Genomic DNA, 18,945 nt, shown 5'->3' with positions numbered 1-18,945 from the left:
TCAGTGGACTTAAGTAGTGTGCTCAGGTTAAACTGAAATAGGCAAAGAGTAAGAAAAACATATCATCAGTGTCAGACAACTGAAGTGAAGCTCTGCTATTGTCACTCATTCTTATCTCTGTAATTCACTAGATAGTCTTGGTGACCATCCGTGATCTGGTGCCTACCCACACCACTTCTCCACTTTGCCTTCATGTATATTTATTATTCTTTCTCTGGTCATAGTGTACAGCCATAATGACTTTCTGCTGTAATTGTATTTTTCTGTTGAGAATGTTCATGATCACATGTCTTTATGTTCTATGTAGTCTCTATCTTTTCCTTTTTGTATTGTATGTGTGTGTGACAGAGATACTGAGAGTTGAACCCAGGCCTTTCACTAAGCTATAAAGACAAATAGCTCAGCAGATTAAAGCCCCTGCTTAGGCAGACACAGGAGTAAGGTGTTCGATCACCAGTATGCCGTGCCTGCCCCGCCCCTGGGGCACACTGAGATGGCAGTTGAGACTGGGGTGTGGTGGCACACACCTGTAATCCCAGCTCTTGAGAGGCTGAACACAGGCAGATCACTACGAGTCCAATCTATGTAATGAGACCCTGTAGTCCCTATGTTGGTGTGCATTTTTCAAAACTGGAATCATACACATTATATCACTTGCATTTCCCTTTTTGATAACAAAATGGTATTATCCATTGATAGTGATTTTACATAATTACAGAATATTGTATACTAACATTGTATTCAGGGGTTTTTGCTCGAGGTTTTTTATATTTTGGTGCTCTTAATTTTTAGGGTATAAGTTCACAAAGAATTCTTAAGTATAAATTAACCCTAATTTGATTGGTCTACCTACCTACCTACCTTTCATTGACAGTTTTAAGTAGGATACTGCAGACATGTAGTTTTGTATCATGATGGAGCTTCTTTCTAGCCCATATTTTTCTTTGAAAAATTAATTTGGGACATAAAGATTTGGATCACTATTTTTAAATTACCCTTTATAGCTAAATAATATGTACTTTGGGAGCACTTTGTAGCTCCAGAAAACATCTTTTAAAAACATCGGAGTTGGTCTTGATTGGTTTGAATTGTTTCTTGGTTAACTTCATATATAAAAATATTTTTGCTAGGTGTAGTGTGCATCTATAATCCCAGCCCTTAGGAGGCTGAGGCAGGAGAATTGTTGTGAGTTTGGGGCCAGCCTGAACTGTGTAGTAGAAAGAATAATAAAGAAACACTTCTATCATGAACATTTAGTGTGTAGTAGGTTCCCTGCTCTAGGGAAATTGCATCTTTATGAGTGGTAGAATCATCTTATAAGTAATTGCTTCCTTTTAGAACATTAGCTAGGCTATATTCTTGGATATTGATCTTATTCTTTTCAGTTCATTACTTAAGTTTTCCTTTTTTTGTCAGTTAAATTTTTCCTCCTTTGTTCCTCCTTTTAGGTAACTGTAGCATATTTTTAACACACCTACTGTAGAATCTCAGGTTCATTCCCAGCTCCTCACCTCCAGTCTTTCCTGCTTTACTCCCTCTACAATCCACTTCCATGGTGCTGCTGACACTGCCAGCCAGTAATAGGATCCATTTACATCGTGTTGGCCCTTCACTTTTCCTTACCCCTTTCTGTCCTGCCTTCCCTCCTTTCCTCTCAAGATTGATTGAGGATTTAACTCTCCAGCCCTGCTTATTTTTTTTTATTTTGAAACAGGTTCTGAGTGAGTTGCCAGAGCTGGGCCCAGTTTGTGATCCTCCTGCCTTCCCGAATGCTAAGATTACAGGCATGCACCAGCACAGCTGGCTTCCTTCTCCTGTTAGCCTGTATCCCAATAACGAAATACATTTAGAACTACTACCCAGCGCTGACAATGTTTGCTGTGACTGTAGCTGTGAATCTCCTTGTGGATGGAGTAGTCTTACAGTTAGTTGGTGCTCTGTGTCTCTGGACTCCACATCTAAGGAGTTATCCAGCACCAGAGTGAAAATTCTTGGGGGTATGGGGCACATGTACTGAGCTTGTACAGACTCACTACTTTCTGTCATTGTTCCCTAAATGACACTGTGATGCATAACAACTCTTTTATTTTTTTTATTTTTTATTTTTGCAGAACCAAGGATTGAACTCAGCTGTTTGTGCTTGCCAGGGAAATGCTTATTCTACTGAGCCATCTCCCCGGCCCCCTAACAACTCTTTATGTAGCAAATTCCATGCCATTTTATAGTAGGGACATGAACATACAAGAACTTTGGTGTCCAATGAGGTCCTAGATCCAGGATCCTAAAGCTACCCAGGGATCATGATTGCATTTTCTTAGCCCTGCATTGCTGATCAGTGTTTGGAACACTATATCCCCCTAGTTAGCTTGCATAGTTTTTCTATTCCATATATCAACTCAGTACCTTCACCCATATATTTCCTACCAGCAACTAGATGAACTTTTGGTAACTAATCCTTCCATTTGTCTACTGAATCCTACTTGGCTGCTCTGACTGACCAACATTGTTATAACAGTTCTCTTTTTTTCTGTATGACTTTCTCCATCTCCTCAATCATACTCATCAAGATAGTCTGCAACCTAAGGAAAGCATTCATTCATTCACTCTCTTAAACTTCTTTTGACTCCTCGTAAGTCCTTGTCTCAGACTTTAAGTGCTCCCTTTTCAGCAACATTCTTTTAGAGACTTAATGTATTTTGGCTATTTTCGACTCTCTTTAATCTCTCTTGCTAGGTTCTGTGTCCCACAGCTACATCCAAATGATGCCTGTGTTCGTGGTCTACAGTGACTTTCATGTAGGCAAATTGTAATGGTTACTTTATCTTGACCTTACTGGTGTTAACATTTGATACACTGTTTTTATTTGGCTTCCATGCCACTTTATGCTCTCAACTTTTCTTTTCTTTTCTTTTCTTTTTTTTTTTTTTTTTTTTTTTGTGGTACCAGGGATTGAACTCAGGATCCTACTGAGCTATCTCCCCGACCCGCTCTCAGCTTTTCACCTACCTATCTAGATGTTCCTTCTGTGTCCATCTTACTGGCTCTTTTCTACTATCTCTTCATTGGATAGACTCTTGGCCTATTTGACAGTTATCTTCCTATCCACTAGTATCATTCTGATTTCTGACTTCATACACCAGCTGATATATGTCCCTTTAGACTCTAGCCTCATATGTCCAACTAGCTATTCAATATGTGCATTTGGATAGATAGAATTTATGTATAGAAATAGGACTCTTGCTTGTCTTTGTCCATCTAAACCTGTAACTCTTTACCTGCTTATTTTCAGGCCAAAAAGCTTGAACTCATCCTTGATTCCTCTCTATCCACCATTTTATAATGTCTTATTAAATGTGCCTAAAATTGTATGTAGAATCTGGCCACTTTTTACTGCTTCTCACCCTGGTTAAAACTATTAATATGACCTCTTACTGAATTACTGCATGGGTCATTCAACAATTCCCTGAGTACCTGTTCACAAGTCTGTTCTCTTTGTAAATTGATACTCAGTTTCCTTCCCAGTGGAAAGTAAGTCTTAGAAAGGGCCCTTCTAGACCTTACAGGGCATTGCATCTTCTGTTACTTTCCCTTAAATTCATTTTCTACACTTTTCAATTATACTAGTTTGTTTGTACCACAGTATTACTGCACAGCTTTTGTCTTACTCTTTTATCCTGAAATACTTGCAACCTTTATGTTTTCTTAGCTGTACCTTATACTGACCACCCTATTTAAATCAAGACACGCTATGCTCTTGTTTTCCTTTTCTACTTTGTACCTTTTAAAACAAATGATTTTGTGAATAAAATCTTGAATCTATGAATTTAACCAACTGCAGATCAAAAATATCTAGGAAAAAGATTGCATCTGTAACTGTGTATGTACAGATTTTTTTTGTTATATTCTTGATCTACACTATAACAGCTGTTCACAGTATTAAGTATCCTAAGATTTAATGCACACAGAAGATGTGCAAGGTGTGCTCTCTTGTAAACCCAAAGATTTGTTATTCTCAGGGATCCTGGAACCCTTTAGGCATCCCCTGCAGGTATCTACCAAAGGAGGGCTGTTTATAATGTATATCCCCTGAATATCCATCTTCCTCTCCCCAAATACAAACCTCTTCAGGACAGTAGTGTTTTACCCATACCTGGCATGTAGCAAGTTACAGTGAATTTTTATTAGAGCCTACTTCCTTCTTTTGATCACAATTCTTTATTCAGAAATGAAATCTTGATGTCCCTTTACCTTTTTATTTAATCTTTGGCTCGCTCTCTTTTTTTTTTTTGTCTTTCTTTTTTTTGATGGAACTGGGGATTGAACTCAGTCCCTTCCATTTGCCAGCATTTATTCTACAGCCCCTGAGCTATCTCCCTGGCCCCTGGCTCCCTTCCTTAATGTGTGTTAAATGAGTTAATGTAGTCAGGTAACTTAAAACAAGTATTCCGGTTTTCACCATCTTGTGCTGTGCACCATCTCTTATGGTTTGTGTCTAGTTGTTCCCCCCAAATCCTCATGCAGGCATTGGGGCAGACTTCTAGAGTTTGTGATTAATTCATGATCCATTGCTGGGATAATGGGTATGAGTGCTACACCTGACCCAAATACAATATAAGGAAGGGAGAGAGGCTTGTTAGCCACTTCAGCTGCTGCTTCTCAGTTTGCTCTTTGTTTTTTGCTGCCAAAATGTGCTGCCTTCTGCCATGTGCCACTCTGCCTTGGAGCCAGTTGAGTATAGACTAAAACCTACTAACTGTGAACTAAATAAACCTTTCCTTCCTTAGCTTTGGGTGTCGGGTATTTTGTCCCAGAAACAAGAGAAAAGTAATTGAGACCACGACTAACAAGAAAAAGTTGACCCTCTTCCTCAAAAAGGTCACAAGGGCTGGGGAGATAGCTCAGCAGCATATGCACCTGCCTAGCAAGTGCAAGGTCCTGAGTTCTATCCCCAGTACTGCAAAAGGAAAAAAAAAAATTATAGATGTGCTCACTTTTGATTTCGTCTTCTGGAATCATGAGTCAGAACTAAACTCCTGGGAATGAAGATGCCATATTCAGTGAAAAACATGGGTTCAATCCCCAGCACTTAAAAAAAATTTTGTTTCTTCATAATTTAAAAAAAATAGAAAAATTAACTTAGAATAGTAAGTGGAATATTAAGTCTTTATATATTTAGGTCCTCCTGTTTGCCCTTGGCGCTTCTCTGCCTCATTCGCAATGCTGACTTTTGTGTACCAGATATATCAGTTATTTCTTTAGAGTGCTGCTCCCTAAATCTTTTAGCTTTTGTTTTAAAAAACATAATTCTCAAATGTCATCTTATTTCCTGATCCCTCATTTGGAAATGACAGGTTAACTTAGTACCTCCTTAGCAGTGATGGTTCTCTTAAGTCCTCACCTCCTTGTAGCTTCCTGCTCCCTGCCCCTACCCCCATCCCCAAAATGTGGTGCTTCCCTAGGGAGTGAGATGTATTGTAGATGGAGACCTGTGACAGGGTTCAGGTGTGAAACTGAACCTTATTTTCTGGCTCCTGTAGACTTGAGAGTCTAAAAGGATTCTGGTCCCATAGGGCTGCTCCCTCTGGGATCTCCCATCAGTTACTAACACTTTTCTCCCCTACTACCTTTGTTGCTGCTTGTTTTCTCCTCCTCTCAATGCTCAAGATGGGGACCAGTACTCTGTGGGTATCTCTTAGCTGCTTCTCCACATTCTGTGCATATACCCTGTACTACCTTTTTTTGTTTGTTTTTAATGTATTTGGTACAAGGTCTCACTATGCAGCTTGAACTCATAGTGGTCCTCTAGTTTTCAGCCTCCCCAGCGTTGGGATTACAGATGTGTGGCCACTCCTGGTCTCAGTGGCCAGCTCAGAGCACCCAGGAGCAGAACCAGTGAGTCATGTGGTGCCTGGGATTGAACCCTGGTCCCTGAGCTTGACTAGGCAGGCACTTAGTCCGCTGAGCTATCTCGCCTGCCCTCCATACTGCCTTTTTGAAGACACAGGGTCTCCCTTTGTTGTATGAACTCTAGGCTCTGAACTCCTGGGGCCCAAGAAGTTGCCTTAGCCTCCAGCATTGTTAGTACACTTCTATCTTAATTCTTTTTTTTTTTTTTAACATATATTGTGTGTGTGTGTGTGTGTGTGTGTGTGTGTGTGTGTGGCCAGCTCAGCCCACCAGGGGGCGCGGCTGGCCGGCATGTGGTGCTGGAGGATCGAACCACGGTCCCTGTGCTTTGCCAAGCTTGTTTCAAGTAGGTGCTTTAGACCACTGAGCCATCTCTCCAGCCCCATATCTTAATTCTTGATCATGCTAGAGGGAGGGACAGAGAGGACCAGATACTGTACCTTCCCTGAGGATAAGCCTTCTGAAGCTACCTGTACACTTTTAGAAGTGTATTTTAATTATGTCCTGAGGGGTGCTGCTTGATTTTATGTTCTAGTGTTTGCTTAATCCATCCATCCATCCATCCACCCACCCACCCACCCATCTATTTATCTATCTGTCTGGCTGTCTGGCTGTCTATCTGTCTATCTATTGTCTTACTGGAGATTGAGCTCCATTCCCAGCCCTCTTTTAATTTTAAAATAGGATCTTACCAAGTTGCTAAATTGCCTAGCCTGAGCTCAGACTTGTGATCCTTCAGCCTCAGCCTCTAAACATCAGCTTTAAAAGTTCTAACTTTAAACATAAAATTAAAAGTTTAAACTTTAAGATGATCATGGGGGGTCGGGGAGATAGCTCAGTGGAATAAATGCTTTCCTGGCAAGCACAAGGTCTTAAGTTTGATCCCTGGTACCGCAAAAAAAAAAAATTCTGAGGGGACTTGACTGACCTTATCAGATACAAAAGATGATCATGGTAGCACACACCTCTCATCCCAGTTTTGTGGAAGCTGAGGCATGAGGAATTACAAATTGAGAGCAGACTAGCGTGGGAAATTTAAAATGGCAAGACATGGTAACATATGTTACCCATTCCAGTGCTCCAGAACAAGGCAGAAGGATCACAAGTTTGAGCCCGTCCTGGGCTACACAGTCAGAGCCACACACACACACACCAAAAAAAAAAAAAAAAAAAAAATACCTGAGTTGTAATTCACTGATAGGAGTGCTTGCCTAGCTTGCGAAGTGCTCTGGCTTCAATCTCTAATAACACTCTCCCCCCCACCCCCCAGTCTAAAAATTCAGAAACAGAAGTAAATTCCTAGCTACTTTTAGGGCTAAATGCTAAAATGTGTAATACATGTGTCCAAGTTCTGGTTACCACTGCCAAAGACTGGCCCCCACAGGTCAGATATTGAAGCCCTGAGGCTGTACCCTAAGATACATTGTTTGTGACTTTCCCTGAGCCCTTGGTTCCCTTTCACTTCTAGGCCAGGTGAGCTTAGATGAAATGCTACTTTGTAATTTAAATTTCTGGCATTGTGATGTATGCCTTAGTCCTAGCTGTTGGGGTGACTGAGGTAAAAGATCTTTTGAGCCCAGTAATTCAAGTAAAGGTTGGGCAGCAAAGAAAAATTTCATCTCAAAATGAGCAAGATAAAGGTTTTCTTTTATGTCTCTCAGGTGGTAGGACTCAACCACTGAGCAACACTACTTAGCAAATTCTTTTATTTTTAAAAAAAGCCCTCTCACCTTGAAGAATACATGTAATTAGCTCCTGCCATTGGACATGTAGAGAAATCCAGTGACAACTAAAGACCATTTTGGATGTACCAAGATTCTCATACATCATTTACAGTATTGATTTCCCCTAAATGTTTCTTGTTCCTTTATCAAGACATCTTTACCCATACTGATGTGGTATAGACAAATGCCTGTTCCATTTGCAGTTCCAAATGGGGAAGCTTACCATGTACTAGAGCCACAGCAGCTTTACTCTGATGGTTTGAGCACAGTCTTACACTCCACCTCTCCCTCACACTTAACCTATTCTGTAGAGTCAGAAGTAAACAAGGAAAATGGGCATCTCACTGGATCTCTGGCAGAGGAAAGGTAGTTTCTGAGGACAAGCACTTCGCTCCTTGGGGAGAAGGGAGTGAGCTAAGCACAGTGCACAGTTCCTTCTCTCAGGCTTACCAATGGGCAGGGACTCCATTCCTGCTGGGAGATATTGGGGAAAGATCACTCCCTGCCCCACTTTTCCTTCCCTATCTCCTTCCAAATGGAGATTATTTTGTTCTGGGGGACCAGCAACGATTTCTGAGGGATACATACTGTGCAAGCAAGCTCTGTACCCTTAGGGTCAGGTCCATTCTTTCCCTATTATTGACTTGCTGTAGACAGTGCCAGCCTTCAAAGCACAGTCTCCTCACCAGGCTGCCTTTCCAGGAACCAGTTATATCAGTCACCTAATAATGAAGTGATAATTTGAAAATGCAAGTTACTAGCAAAAGACTTGAAAAAGGAAGCTAGACTTTTTCTTATGCCTGGTGTGGTGGTGAATGCCTGTTGGCTAAGCACTCAGGAATGTGAGGCTATAGTTCAAGGCTCACATGGGCTAAGTAGGCAATTGAAGGCCAGCCTGAACTACCTAATGAGACTGTCTCAGAAATATACATACATACAAGTATTGGTTTTTTTGAGATGTTACTGAACTTTTAAATATATTAATTTTTTTACTCAAACTAACATGTTCACTTCAAAAATAGAAACAATAGGTAGTTAATAAGTAAATAAAATTGAAGATCACCATCTTCCTGTCGCCTCTCTACCCTCTTAAGAATCAGTAATTATAGTTTTTATTTGTAGCTGGGTTTGGTAATATCAGCTACTCCGGAGATCACACATTTGAGACCAACATGGCTAATTTGGGGTGACTGGCTCAAAATATAATTTTAAAAGGTTGGGAGTGTGGTAAAATGCTTGTTAGGATGCAGGAGGGCCTAGGTTAGTCCTCACTACCAAAAACAAGTCTTTCATTTTAATTTCTAAGTCTTTCCCTTATACTTCTACATATTTACACCATTAAAAAGTTTCCCTTCTTCTGTAAATTAGAGTACTGGTATACTGTATACCTTCGCAACCACCAAACAAATGTTCAGCTCTGAGTATTTCTTATGTGCGTGTTTATAATCCTTTGAAATACTGCCAAGTCTGTAAATGCACACTGTTGGTGATTTATCCATCCCCTCCATTAATGACTATTTTGTTTCCATTTACCATTGTTAAAATTAGTTTGGCAACTCCCCAACTAGATCACCATTTTATAGAATAACTTCTTAGGATAAGCAGTTTATAGTTTTTATAAGAGACTTTACAATTTTCCTAAAATGCCAGTATTTTTACTCATAGAAGTATAGAACTATTTTCCAACTTTTTCTAATAAGTGATGTGTTTTTTCTGTGATGTATTTAATTTTGCTAAATTAATGAACACTGTACCTATGTTGCTTGATTATAGATGATAGAGCTATAATACAATAGAGTACAATGACTATAGAGCTACAGTATGTATTTGTTCATCATTTGCCCATATGAAAATATGTTTTTATCTGTAGAGCCTGGTATGGTGGTATATGCCTGTGATCCCAGCACTGGGCAGGCTAAGGCAAGAGGATCACCATGAATTCAAGGCCAGCCTGGATTACATAACAAGACCCTGTCTCAAAAAATTTCTTTTATCCTTGCTCTGATCTTCCTATTTAAAAAATATTATTGTCTGTTTAGGGAGGCTTGACTATGGTATAAAGCAATAAATTGAGTTAGGTAACATAACATAGTATTTTATGATAGCTGGTCTTCCTAACAAAAATGATACTATGTAGCAACTTTTTCTCTGCAGTAAATTCCAGTGTTAACGTTTGTGTTTTTGGTTTTTTCTCCACTACTAGGGATTAAACTCAGGGCTTTCCCATTGAGCTACATCCTCAGTGCTTTTTTTATTTTGGGACAGAAGTCCATACTAAATTGCCCACACTGTGATGGAACTTGAGAGGCTCCTGCTTCAGCTTCACCTTACATGTCTGTTTTCTGTTCCATTTTTTTTTTTAATTTTTTTAATTAATTATTTATTTATTTATGTGTGTGTGTGTGTGTGTGTGTGTGTGTGTGTGTGTGTGGCCAGCTCAGCCCACCAGGGGGCGCGGCTGGCTGGCATGTGGTGCTGGGAGATTGAACCGCAGTCCCTGTGCTTTGCTAAGCTTGTTCTAAGTAGGTGCTTTAGACCACTGAGCCATCTCACCAGCCCATGTTCCATTTGTTTTAACAGTTAAGGGAAGAAAGCCGGAGGCTGGCATTGGCTGCCAAAAGAGAAAAGAGAAAAGAAAAGAGAAGAAAGAAAAAGGAAGAACAAAGAAGAAAATTAGAAGAAATTGAAGCTAAAAATAAAGAGAACTTTGAACTCCAAGCTGCTCAAGAAAAAGAAAAGCTTAAAGCTGAAGGTATTTTCCATAAACAGACATCTAATTTGTTCCATGTAATACATTCTAGAAATTATACTTACTTAAATATCAGTCATTTAACAGTTTTAAGTTACCGAACCCTTTAGATATTGTATGCTTTTTTCCTTCCTCCAACTTTTTATGTGGGTTATTCTTTCCTTACATGTAGAAGTGACCTGTCTTCATGCTGCCCAGGCTCATCTCTAACTCCTCTGCTCAAGTTACCCTGTCTCCTCATTCTACAGGGTAGCTGGAACACAGGTGTGTATCATCACACCAGGTTCCCTTATTTTTATATTTTTTTAAAGAGGGTCTCACTATGTAGTTCAGGCTAGCCTCGGACTTTCAGTGATCCTCCTGCTTCAGCCTCAGGTACTGTGGTTACAGGTGTATACCACCACACCTGGTTATCAAATACTCTTAAAACATTTTGCCACATAATATGTCTTTTCTTTTTTTTTGAGCAGTGTGCATCTAAGCTATATACATTGTGTGAATTCACCTACATACATGCTTGAGTATGTATTTCTCAGAAAAAGCATTATTTTACATAAATTCAGTAATGAGTAAGGTAGGGCATATATTGGTATTTCCCAAATTGTCCTCAAAATAGTCTTTATAACTTCCTGTTACACTTGGAATAGTTCCTGGTGATACAGTTCAGTCATATTTACCTCATATTCCATGAATTCTGGAATGACTGATAACTTGTCTATTAGTAGTAAAGTAACTCCAGGGTTATTTTTTGCTTCAGATCAAGTGCTTAAAGCTAAATAGAACTTGCTAATTGAGACTGCTACTTTTACAGAAGAGCCCGAAGTCTTGACAGAGCCTCCAAGTGCCACAACCACTACAACCATAGGTATATCTGCAACCTGGACCACCCTGGCAGGCTCCCATGGTAAAAGAAATAATACCATAACTACAACCAGTTCAAAGAGGAAAAACAGGAAAAATAAAATTACCACAGAAAACGTTCAAATTATATTTGATGATCCACTACCAATTTCATATAGTCAGCCAGAGAAGGTGAACGGAGAGTCCAAGAGCAGCAGCACTAGTGAGAGCGGTGACAGTGACAACATGAGGATCTCCAGTTGCAGCGATGAAAGCAGTAACAGCAACAGTAGTCTGAAGAGTGACAATCACTCACCAGCCATGGCCACCACCCCTGCAGCCAGCAAGAAGCAGCCATCTGTGCTGGTCACATTTCCCAAGGAGGAGAGGAAGTCTGTTTCTGGCAAGGCTTCAATAAAGTTAGTTCCATTTTTTATATTTACTGTTTTGTAGTGTTGTTGTAAACACCATCTACTAAACTATCAGTACAACAAGCGAAGTAACTTTCAAGAAAATAATTCTCTAGGCTGACGTTCACTTTCAAGGGAAAAATAAGGTATTTTAGATTTTATATTAATGAGAAATCAAGTTAATCTTACTGTGTAATTTATTTTTTATTGTTAAACCTAGCTTATGAAAAGGACTGATCATAACTTCACAGAGTTGTTCATTTGTGAGACAAGGTGTCAATGCAGTTCAAGCTGTCCTTGAACTCATATAGCCTAGGATGGCTTTGCACTTGCAGCAGTCCTCCTGTCTCAGCCTCCTGAGTGCTAAAGTGCTAAGGTTCCAGGTTTATGCCATCATACCTGACCACAGGAGTTGGTAATTGTGATTCAGCTTAGCTAAAATTGACCTCAGTGTAGTATTTTAAAATTGGCTCTGAATACTGAGGAAAAGGTTTGGGTGTTGACACATACCTATAATCTCAGCATTGTGGGGGGAGCTGAAGTAAGAGGATCACTGAGCTCAAGACCCTGTGTGAAAAAGGAAAAGTAAAAAACAAGGTACTCATTTGTTCACGTTGTTAAAAAAGAGATCTAGTATTTAACACTTAAAACTGTGAGCAGACTTTCACCTGTATCCTCTCAATATAAGTATATTAAATTGTATTTCTATTTAAGCTCATATTATATTTTCACTATTACTATTAAAAAGTATGAAAGAATACAATTACATAGTACATTAATTGCCATTTAAAAATTCTGCATCTGTTCTGTATTTAATGTACTTCTTTTCCCTCTATTAGATTGTCAGAGACTATCAGTGAAGGGACCAGCAGTTCTCTGTCTACTTGCACAAAATCTGGCCCATCTCCCCTTTCCTCTCCAAATGGAAAATTAACAGTGGCAAGTCCCAAACGTGGGCAAAAGAGAGAAGAAGGATGGAAAGAAGTTGTAAGAAGGTGAGTACTTCATTTTTTCCTTTTTCGTTTCCTTTTCTTTTTTTTTCTGAGACAGGGTCTTGCTATTTAGCCCAGGCTCTCCTCAAACTCATGGTGTTCTTCCTGCTTCAGCCTCCCAATTCAATTGCTGGGGATAGTGTGCACCGCCACCACGTTCAGCATGTTTTTCTCATTCTTAAGTCCCAGTGAGCAACTCACCTCACCATTAAATTCCTCCTTCTGTTCCCAAGGTTGCTAACACATGGTATAAGGTGGAATTTAACCAGCAGATAAGACGTTGCTATATTTCAAATCGAAGAGAGTATATGTTAATATGTTGAGAATTAAGAAAGGATATGACCAATTTTAAGCCTTTGATGAACTTGTGTTCAATAACTTTTTAGAAAATGTTTAAAACTTATTTGAAAGAAGAGCTCCATCAAACCAAACTTGTTTCTGTTAACTCCTCAGTGCACTGTGTAGTTTTCCTTTGGATGTTGGACCTTGCTTCCCTTGCTGTCTTTATCTGCTTCTAGCTCACTTGTATGCACTTGCACTTAGTCCCATGTACCCTCTCTTCTGAACTACTTGAAGTCAGCATCAGCATTCTTTCTATAGGAGTAAGATGATTCTCTTCTGTATCATATTTTTTGTACATTTAATATCTGTGAGTAATAACTAGCTGATTATCATGTCCTTTGAGGGGAATAGAATTGTCAAATCTATATATAAAGAAATAAACCTTTATAAAAATATGACCATTTAGGGCCAGGATTATAGTTTAGTGGCACACAACCTGCCTCACAAGCATGAGGTCCTGAGTTCAATTTCTGGTACCAAAACAAAATAAAATATGACCATTTAATAGGCCATTTTAAATACATAAATACATGGCACATGCCTGTAATCCTAGCACCAGGGATGCTAAGGCAGGAGGATTGCCATGATTTCATTGCCAGCCTGGACTAAGTTCAAGGCCAGCTGGAGCTATATAGTGAGACCCTGTGTCAAAAAAAGAAAAATACAACCAACTAAGTACATACATAATTTACTTGTTCTGTAAAGTGTAATAAACTTTCTACCATTGACTTGTCTTTATTGAGAGTTTGTTTGTTTCTTTGTTTGTTTTGCTGTGCTGGAATTGAATCCAGGGCTTGTGCACCTTAGGGAAGATACTACCCCTGAGCCACATCCCAGCCCTCCTGCTGTATGTCTTGTCAGAGTGATAACTGCCTTGTCAGGAATTGACTTCTACCTTTGGGAACTTTTCTATTTGAAATTAAAATGTAGCTTTCCAAGTGTTGGATGGAGTTTGCTTTAAAAAAAAAAAAAAAAATTCCTTTGGATTTTCTTTTTTTTTATGACATTACTAAACATTATTTGGCCAATTTTTATATTTGTCAGTAGTCATTTTAATACCACTTAGAATATAGAAAAGTAGTTTTATTATCATTCTTCTCATTATATATTAGAGAATTTTAAAAAGAATGAGTAAACTCTGAAAGTGCCTCCAAGAAGCCTTCATTGGCTCTTGGAGGCTAGATTTTATTCCTGACCAGCATTTCTTTACAGTGTCTTTGTAAAGTACTCATGGCACAATCCTACAGTTTTCCTGTTTGGTGTCTTGTGTTTAGTATATGCAGGTAGACTCTGGGCTGCCTTCAGCATCTGCATTATAACAATGCTCATCTATACAATGTAGGCTTTACAGGGGAAGGTGAAGGATGATCGTGAGAAATAGGGTCTTAGCAAGCTGAGACCTGTAGGAAAGCCCATCTGTGTGTCTGTCTATTCATCTGCAGAAGAGGCTTACTTAACAGTAATTTATTCTTTATAGAAAACATTTTAGTAATGCCCTTTCCACTCATTTTAACAACTGATATTCATGATTTGTCTTACATTACTAATTTATATTTGAAACTTTTAAACAGATCAAAGAAAGTATCTGTTCCATCAACTGTGATATCCAGAGTGATTGGAAGAGGAGGCTGTAATATCAATGCTATTCGGGAGTTCACTGGTGCACATATAGATATCGATAAGCAGAAGGACAAAACGGGAGACCGGATAATAACGATAAGGCAAAACTTTGTTTCTTATGTTTGTCCTTTTCATTGCACTGTAGCTTAGTAAAATAAACCCATTTGAGCTTTTAGTGAAATTTCATGTTAACGATATACTTAATTAGAAACTTTATGCATGTTCAAAGAAATGCTATCAGTTTTCTCCTAGCTGATAGTCTTGTGGAGTGTTTTAAAGAGTTTATAAAGGCTCTTTTTCTTTTGCCTTCAAAAACATTCATTTGAAAAGTTTAGTAGACTTCTGTACAAGTGTGTATATATAGCAAAAGAGTGGATTATATTTTCTATGCATAAACTGTTCAAAAGGACTTTTTATGTATGTGTGGTTGAGGATTAACCCATGCATGTTAGGCAAGCACTGTACTATTTAACTACATTCTCAGCCATTTATTTTAATTTTATTTTATATGGGATTCACTAAGTTACCCACACTAGATCTGAACTTACTATCCTCCTGAATAGCTGCAGTGGTGGGCTTGTGCAACTTAACCTGGCTCATGCCGTTGGGGGAGGGGAGATTTGATCTTTGAGAAAGAGTCTCACTGTGCAATTCAGGCTGACCTTGAGCGCACTTTGTAGCCCAGGCTGGTCTTAAACTTGAAATGATCCTCCTGCCTCAGTGTCCCAAGTGCTGGGATTACAAGCATGTGCCACACCTGGCTTCATTCTTAAAATTCTGAGTATTAAGGATTGCATTGCCAACACATTTTAAGCAGTGAGTTCCACCCGTTTTATTTTTTTTATTTGTTTTGAAAGAAAGGCTCTCACTTTATAGCCCTAGCTGGCCTCAACCTTCAGGCAGTCCTCCCCTCCCTTTCCCCATTGCTGGAATTACAGTTGTGCTACAACACCTCCACTGGCTTCACTTTTGTTTTTGTGTGATATATGGACAGACGGATGGGCAGACAGACAGATGTATATAGATAAAATTTTTGCTGTGATAGGTATTTTGTTAATATGTAGAGAGAGCAAGAGAGGTTTTTTTCTTTTTAAGGGAGGATTTTTTTTTTCTTTTTAAGGGAGGATCTCACTTTGTAGTTCAGGCTGGCCTCTGACTTACAGTGATCCTCCTATTTCAACATCCCAAGTGCTGGAATTAATAGGCATTTTTCGCCATATCTGATTTGTTTTATTTTTTTAATATGGGGTATCACTATGTAGCACAGGCTGGCTTCAAACTTGAGATAATTCTTCTGCCTCAGCCTCCTAAGTGCTGAGATTACAGGACTTGTGCTACCACACCTGGCCCTGTAGCTTTTTGTGAATATGTTCCTGAAGATCCAACATTAGGGTTTGATAATAAAAGCATTTGTTGGCATTGTCAGTATTCCTTATTTTGAGATATCTTCCCAGAGGAATTATAATTATTTTACTAATAGAGTACTACTAGTGAATAGGGTCATCTCATATACCAGGTTTTAGATCAAATAGTATTTTTTAATCAACTGTAATGTTTTCCTTGTATATGTATTTTATTTAATTTTTTTTATTTTTGCTCTGCTAGGTGTTGAGCCTGTCCAGGGCCTTGCACATGCAAGTTGGAAGCCACTCTTATCACTGAGCTACACTTTCATCCCCTTTTGAATTGCTGTTAGTATTGATCAACAATTTAAGTTGATTATTGATTATATAGGATCGTACTTTTTATTTTATTTCTCGGAGTATCAAAGAGTGAACTCTTGGCCTTCACACTGAGCTGCTTTCACATCCTTTATTTATTTAGAGACAGAATCTTATTAAATCTTTAAGTTACCAGGCTGCACTTTTAACTCACCGTCTTCCTGTTTCAGCACCACCACCACCCCAGAGTGCTAGGATTGCAGGTGTGCAGTGCCATATCTAGCTAATATATGATTTTATATATAGTGGGTTTCCTGGCCATAATATATTTTACAATAGGAAAATTATTTCTTAGTCTAAGGAAATAATAATAAAATTAATTACAGAAAATAAAGCACTTATTTCTCATATATATATATATATATATATATATATATATAGTGTTAATTCAGGACAGTTTATAGCTTTATTTGCAGGCTATTAAAAAATGGTTAGAAGGTTGCTGCTAAACTTTGTTAATGTATATATTTATCTGTATACACATATACACATGAATGAAGGTAGGCTTTATATTAGAAAGTAGGGGTCTCATTGCTATCTGTTTATCAATAAAATTATGAAAAAAAAAAAGTAGGGGATATCAGGCCTAATTTTTTTTCTTCTGTTTTGGTCAACATATAGGGGTGGCACCGAATCAACAAGACAAGCAACTCAGTTGATCAATGCCCTGATCAAGGATCCAGACAAAGAAATTGATGAACTTATTCCAAAGAATCGTTTGAAAAGCTCCTCAGCAAATTCCAAAATAGGGTCATCAGCACCTGTTACCACTGCTGCTAACAGTTCCTTAATGGGAATTAAAATGACAACGGTAGCTCTGTCATCAACATCTCAAACTGCCACAGCACTCACTGTGCCTGCAATTTCTTCTGCATCTACTCACAAAACCATTAAGAACCCAGTGAATAATGTGAGGCCTGGTTTTCCAGTTTCTCTTCCATTAGCATATCCTCCTCCCCAATTTGCACATGCTTTGCTTGCTGCTCAGACTTTCCAGCAGATCCGTCCACCAAGGTTGCCCATGACCCATTTTGGAGGTACTTTTCCACCAGCTCAGTCCACTTGGGGTCCTTTTCCTGTCAGGCCTTTGAGCCCTGCCAGAGCTACAAACTCACCTAAGCCTCACATGGTGCCTCGCCATAGCAATCAGAACAGCAGTGGTTCTCAGGTGAATTCAGCAGGTTCTTTAACTTCAAGTCCAACAACTACAACCAGTTCATCAGCTTCAACGGTGCCTGGTACATCTACAAATGGCAGTCCAAGTTCACCTTCCGTCAGAAGGCAGCTTTTTGTTACAGTTGTGAAGACATCTAATGCCACCACAACAACAGTCACTACCACAGCAAGCAACAATAGCACTGCACCCACAAATGCCACATACCCCATGCCTACTGCCAAAGAACACTACCCAGTATCATCCCCATCTTCCCCATCACCACCAGCCCAGCCCGGAGGGGTTTCTAGAAGTAGCCCTTTGGAGTGTGGATCAGTGTCTCCAAATAAAGGAGCTTCTTCCTCTGAACAGGAAGCAGGTAGTCCACCAGTAGTAGAAACGGCAAACAGTCGACCTCCAAATAGCAGCAGTTCTTCTGGGAGTTCCTCAGCTCATTCTACTCAGCAGCAGCCTCCAGGACCTGTTTCTCAGGAGCCAAGACCACCTCTTCAGCAGTCTCAGGTTCCTCCCCTGGAAGTTAGAATGACTGTCCCTCCTTTAGCAACAAGTTCTGCTCCAGTGGCAGTGCCTTCTACTGCCCCAGTGACTTATCCTATGCCTCAGACGCCAATGGGATGCTCTCAGCCTCCTAAAATGGAAACCCCTGCGATTAGACCACCCTCTCATGGCACAGCTGCCCCTCTCAAGAATCCAACTCCAGTGCAGAATTCATCTGTTGCAGTCCTCAGTGTCAATCACATTAAAAGACCTCACAGTGTTCCCTCTTCTGTCCAACTACCTTCAACCTTAAGTACACAAAGTGCTTGTCAGAATTCAGTACATCCAGCAAATAAGCCTATTGCTCCCAATTTTAGTGCCCCTTTGCCATTTGGGCCCTTTAGCACATTGTTTGAAAACAACCCTACTTCTGCTCATGCCTTTTGGGGAGGATCTGTTGTTTCATCTCAGTCAGCTCCAGAATCTATGCTATCAGGAAAATCCTCGTATTTGCCAAATTCAGATCCTTTACATCAGTCTGATACTTCCAAAGCTCCAGGTTTTAGACCACCATTACAGAGACCCATTCCAAGTCCCTCAGGTGAGTTTCTGTTTTCTAGCTGGTACTCCTTTACAGAGGTAAAATGAAAGCTGTTGGTCACTTTATTATATTTTACTCTGCAATTGAACTATATATAAAGATAGATATTCTCATGTGTGTCATCATCTGTCTCTTATGTTGAGGATCGTACTGTCTCATGCATGTTAGACAATCACTCTACCACTGAGTTACGTCCTCAACCCAATAGTGCTGGAGTCAGTTAAACCAAGGGGCTATTGTGTAATGTGTGTAGTGTAGTGTAGTGATTTGTTTTGCTTATTGAGATAGCATTTTGCTATATTATCACTCCCAGCAGTCCTGCCTCAGCCTCCCAAGAGCTGTGATTACAGGCATGAGCCACCATGCCTGGCAAGTAACAGTTATATAT

The 18,945-nt window shown here is 39.5% G+C and overlaps 1 protein-coding gene across 7 annotated transcripts in view; it reads left to right on the top strand.

The window, feature by feature from the left end:
- The window catches only part of Ankrd17 (ankyrin repeat domain 17), a 165,132-nt gene that overhangs the window by 122,736 nt on the left and 23,451 nt on the right, over positions 1 to 18,945 (top strand). For all 7 annotated transcript variants that reach the window (XM_023708598.1, XM_004648421.2, XM_023708595.1 and 4 more), the window contains 5 exons: positions 10,212 to 10,383; positions 11,192 to 11,639; positions 12,470 to 12,625; positions 14,536 to 14,685; positions 16,927 to 18,557. In XM_023708598.1, coding sequence (XP_023564366.1) covers positions 10,212 to 10,383; positions 11,192 to 11,639; positions 12,470 to 12,625; positions 14,536 to 14,685; positions 16,927 to 18,557 — 2,557 coding nt within the window. The remainder of the gene's footprint in view (positions 1 to 10,211; positions 10,384 to 11,191; positions 11,640 to 12,469; positions 12,626 to 14,535; positions 14,686 to 16,926; positions 18,558 to 18,945) is intronic.

Source organism: Octodon degus, unplaced genomic scaffold (genome assembly GCF_000260255.1).
Source record: "Octodon degus isolate 3935 unplaced genomic scaffold, OctDeg1.0 scaffold00407, whole genome shotgun sequence".
NCBI lineage: Eukaryota > Metazoa > Chordata > Mammalia > Rodentia > Octodontidae > Octodon > Octodon degus.
Note: the sequence above shows the minus strand (reverse complement) of the source record. Positions and strands in the feature narration are given on the sequence as shown.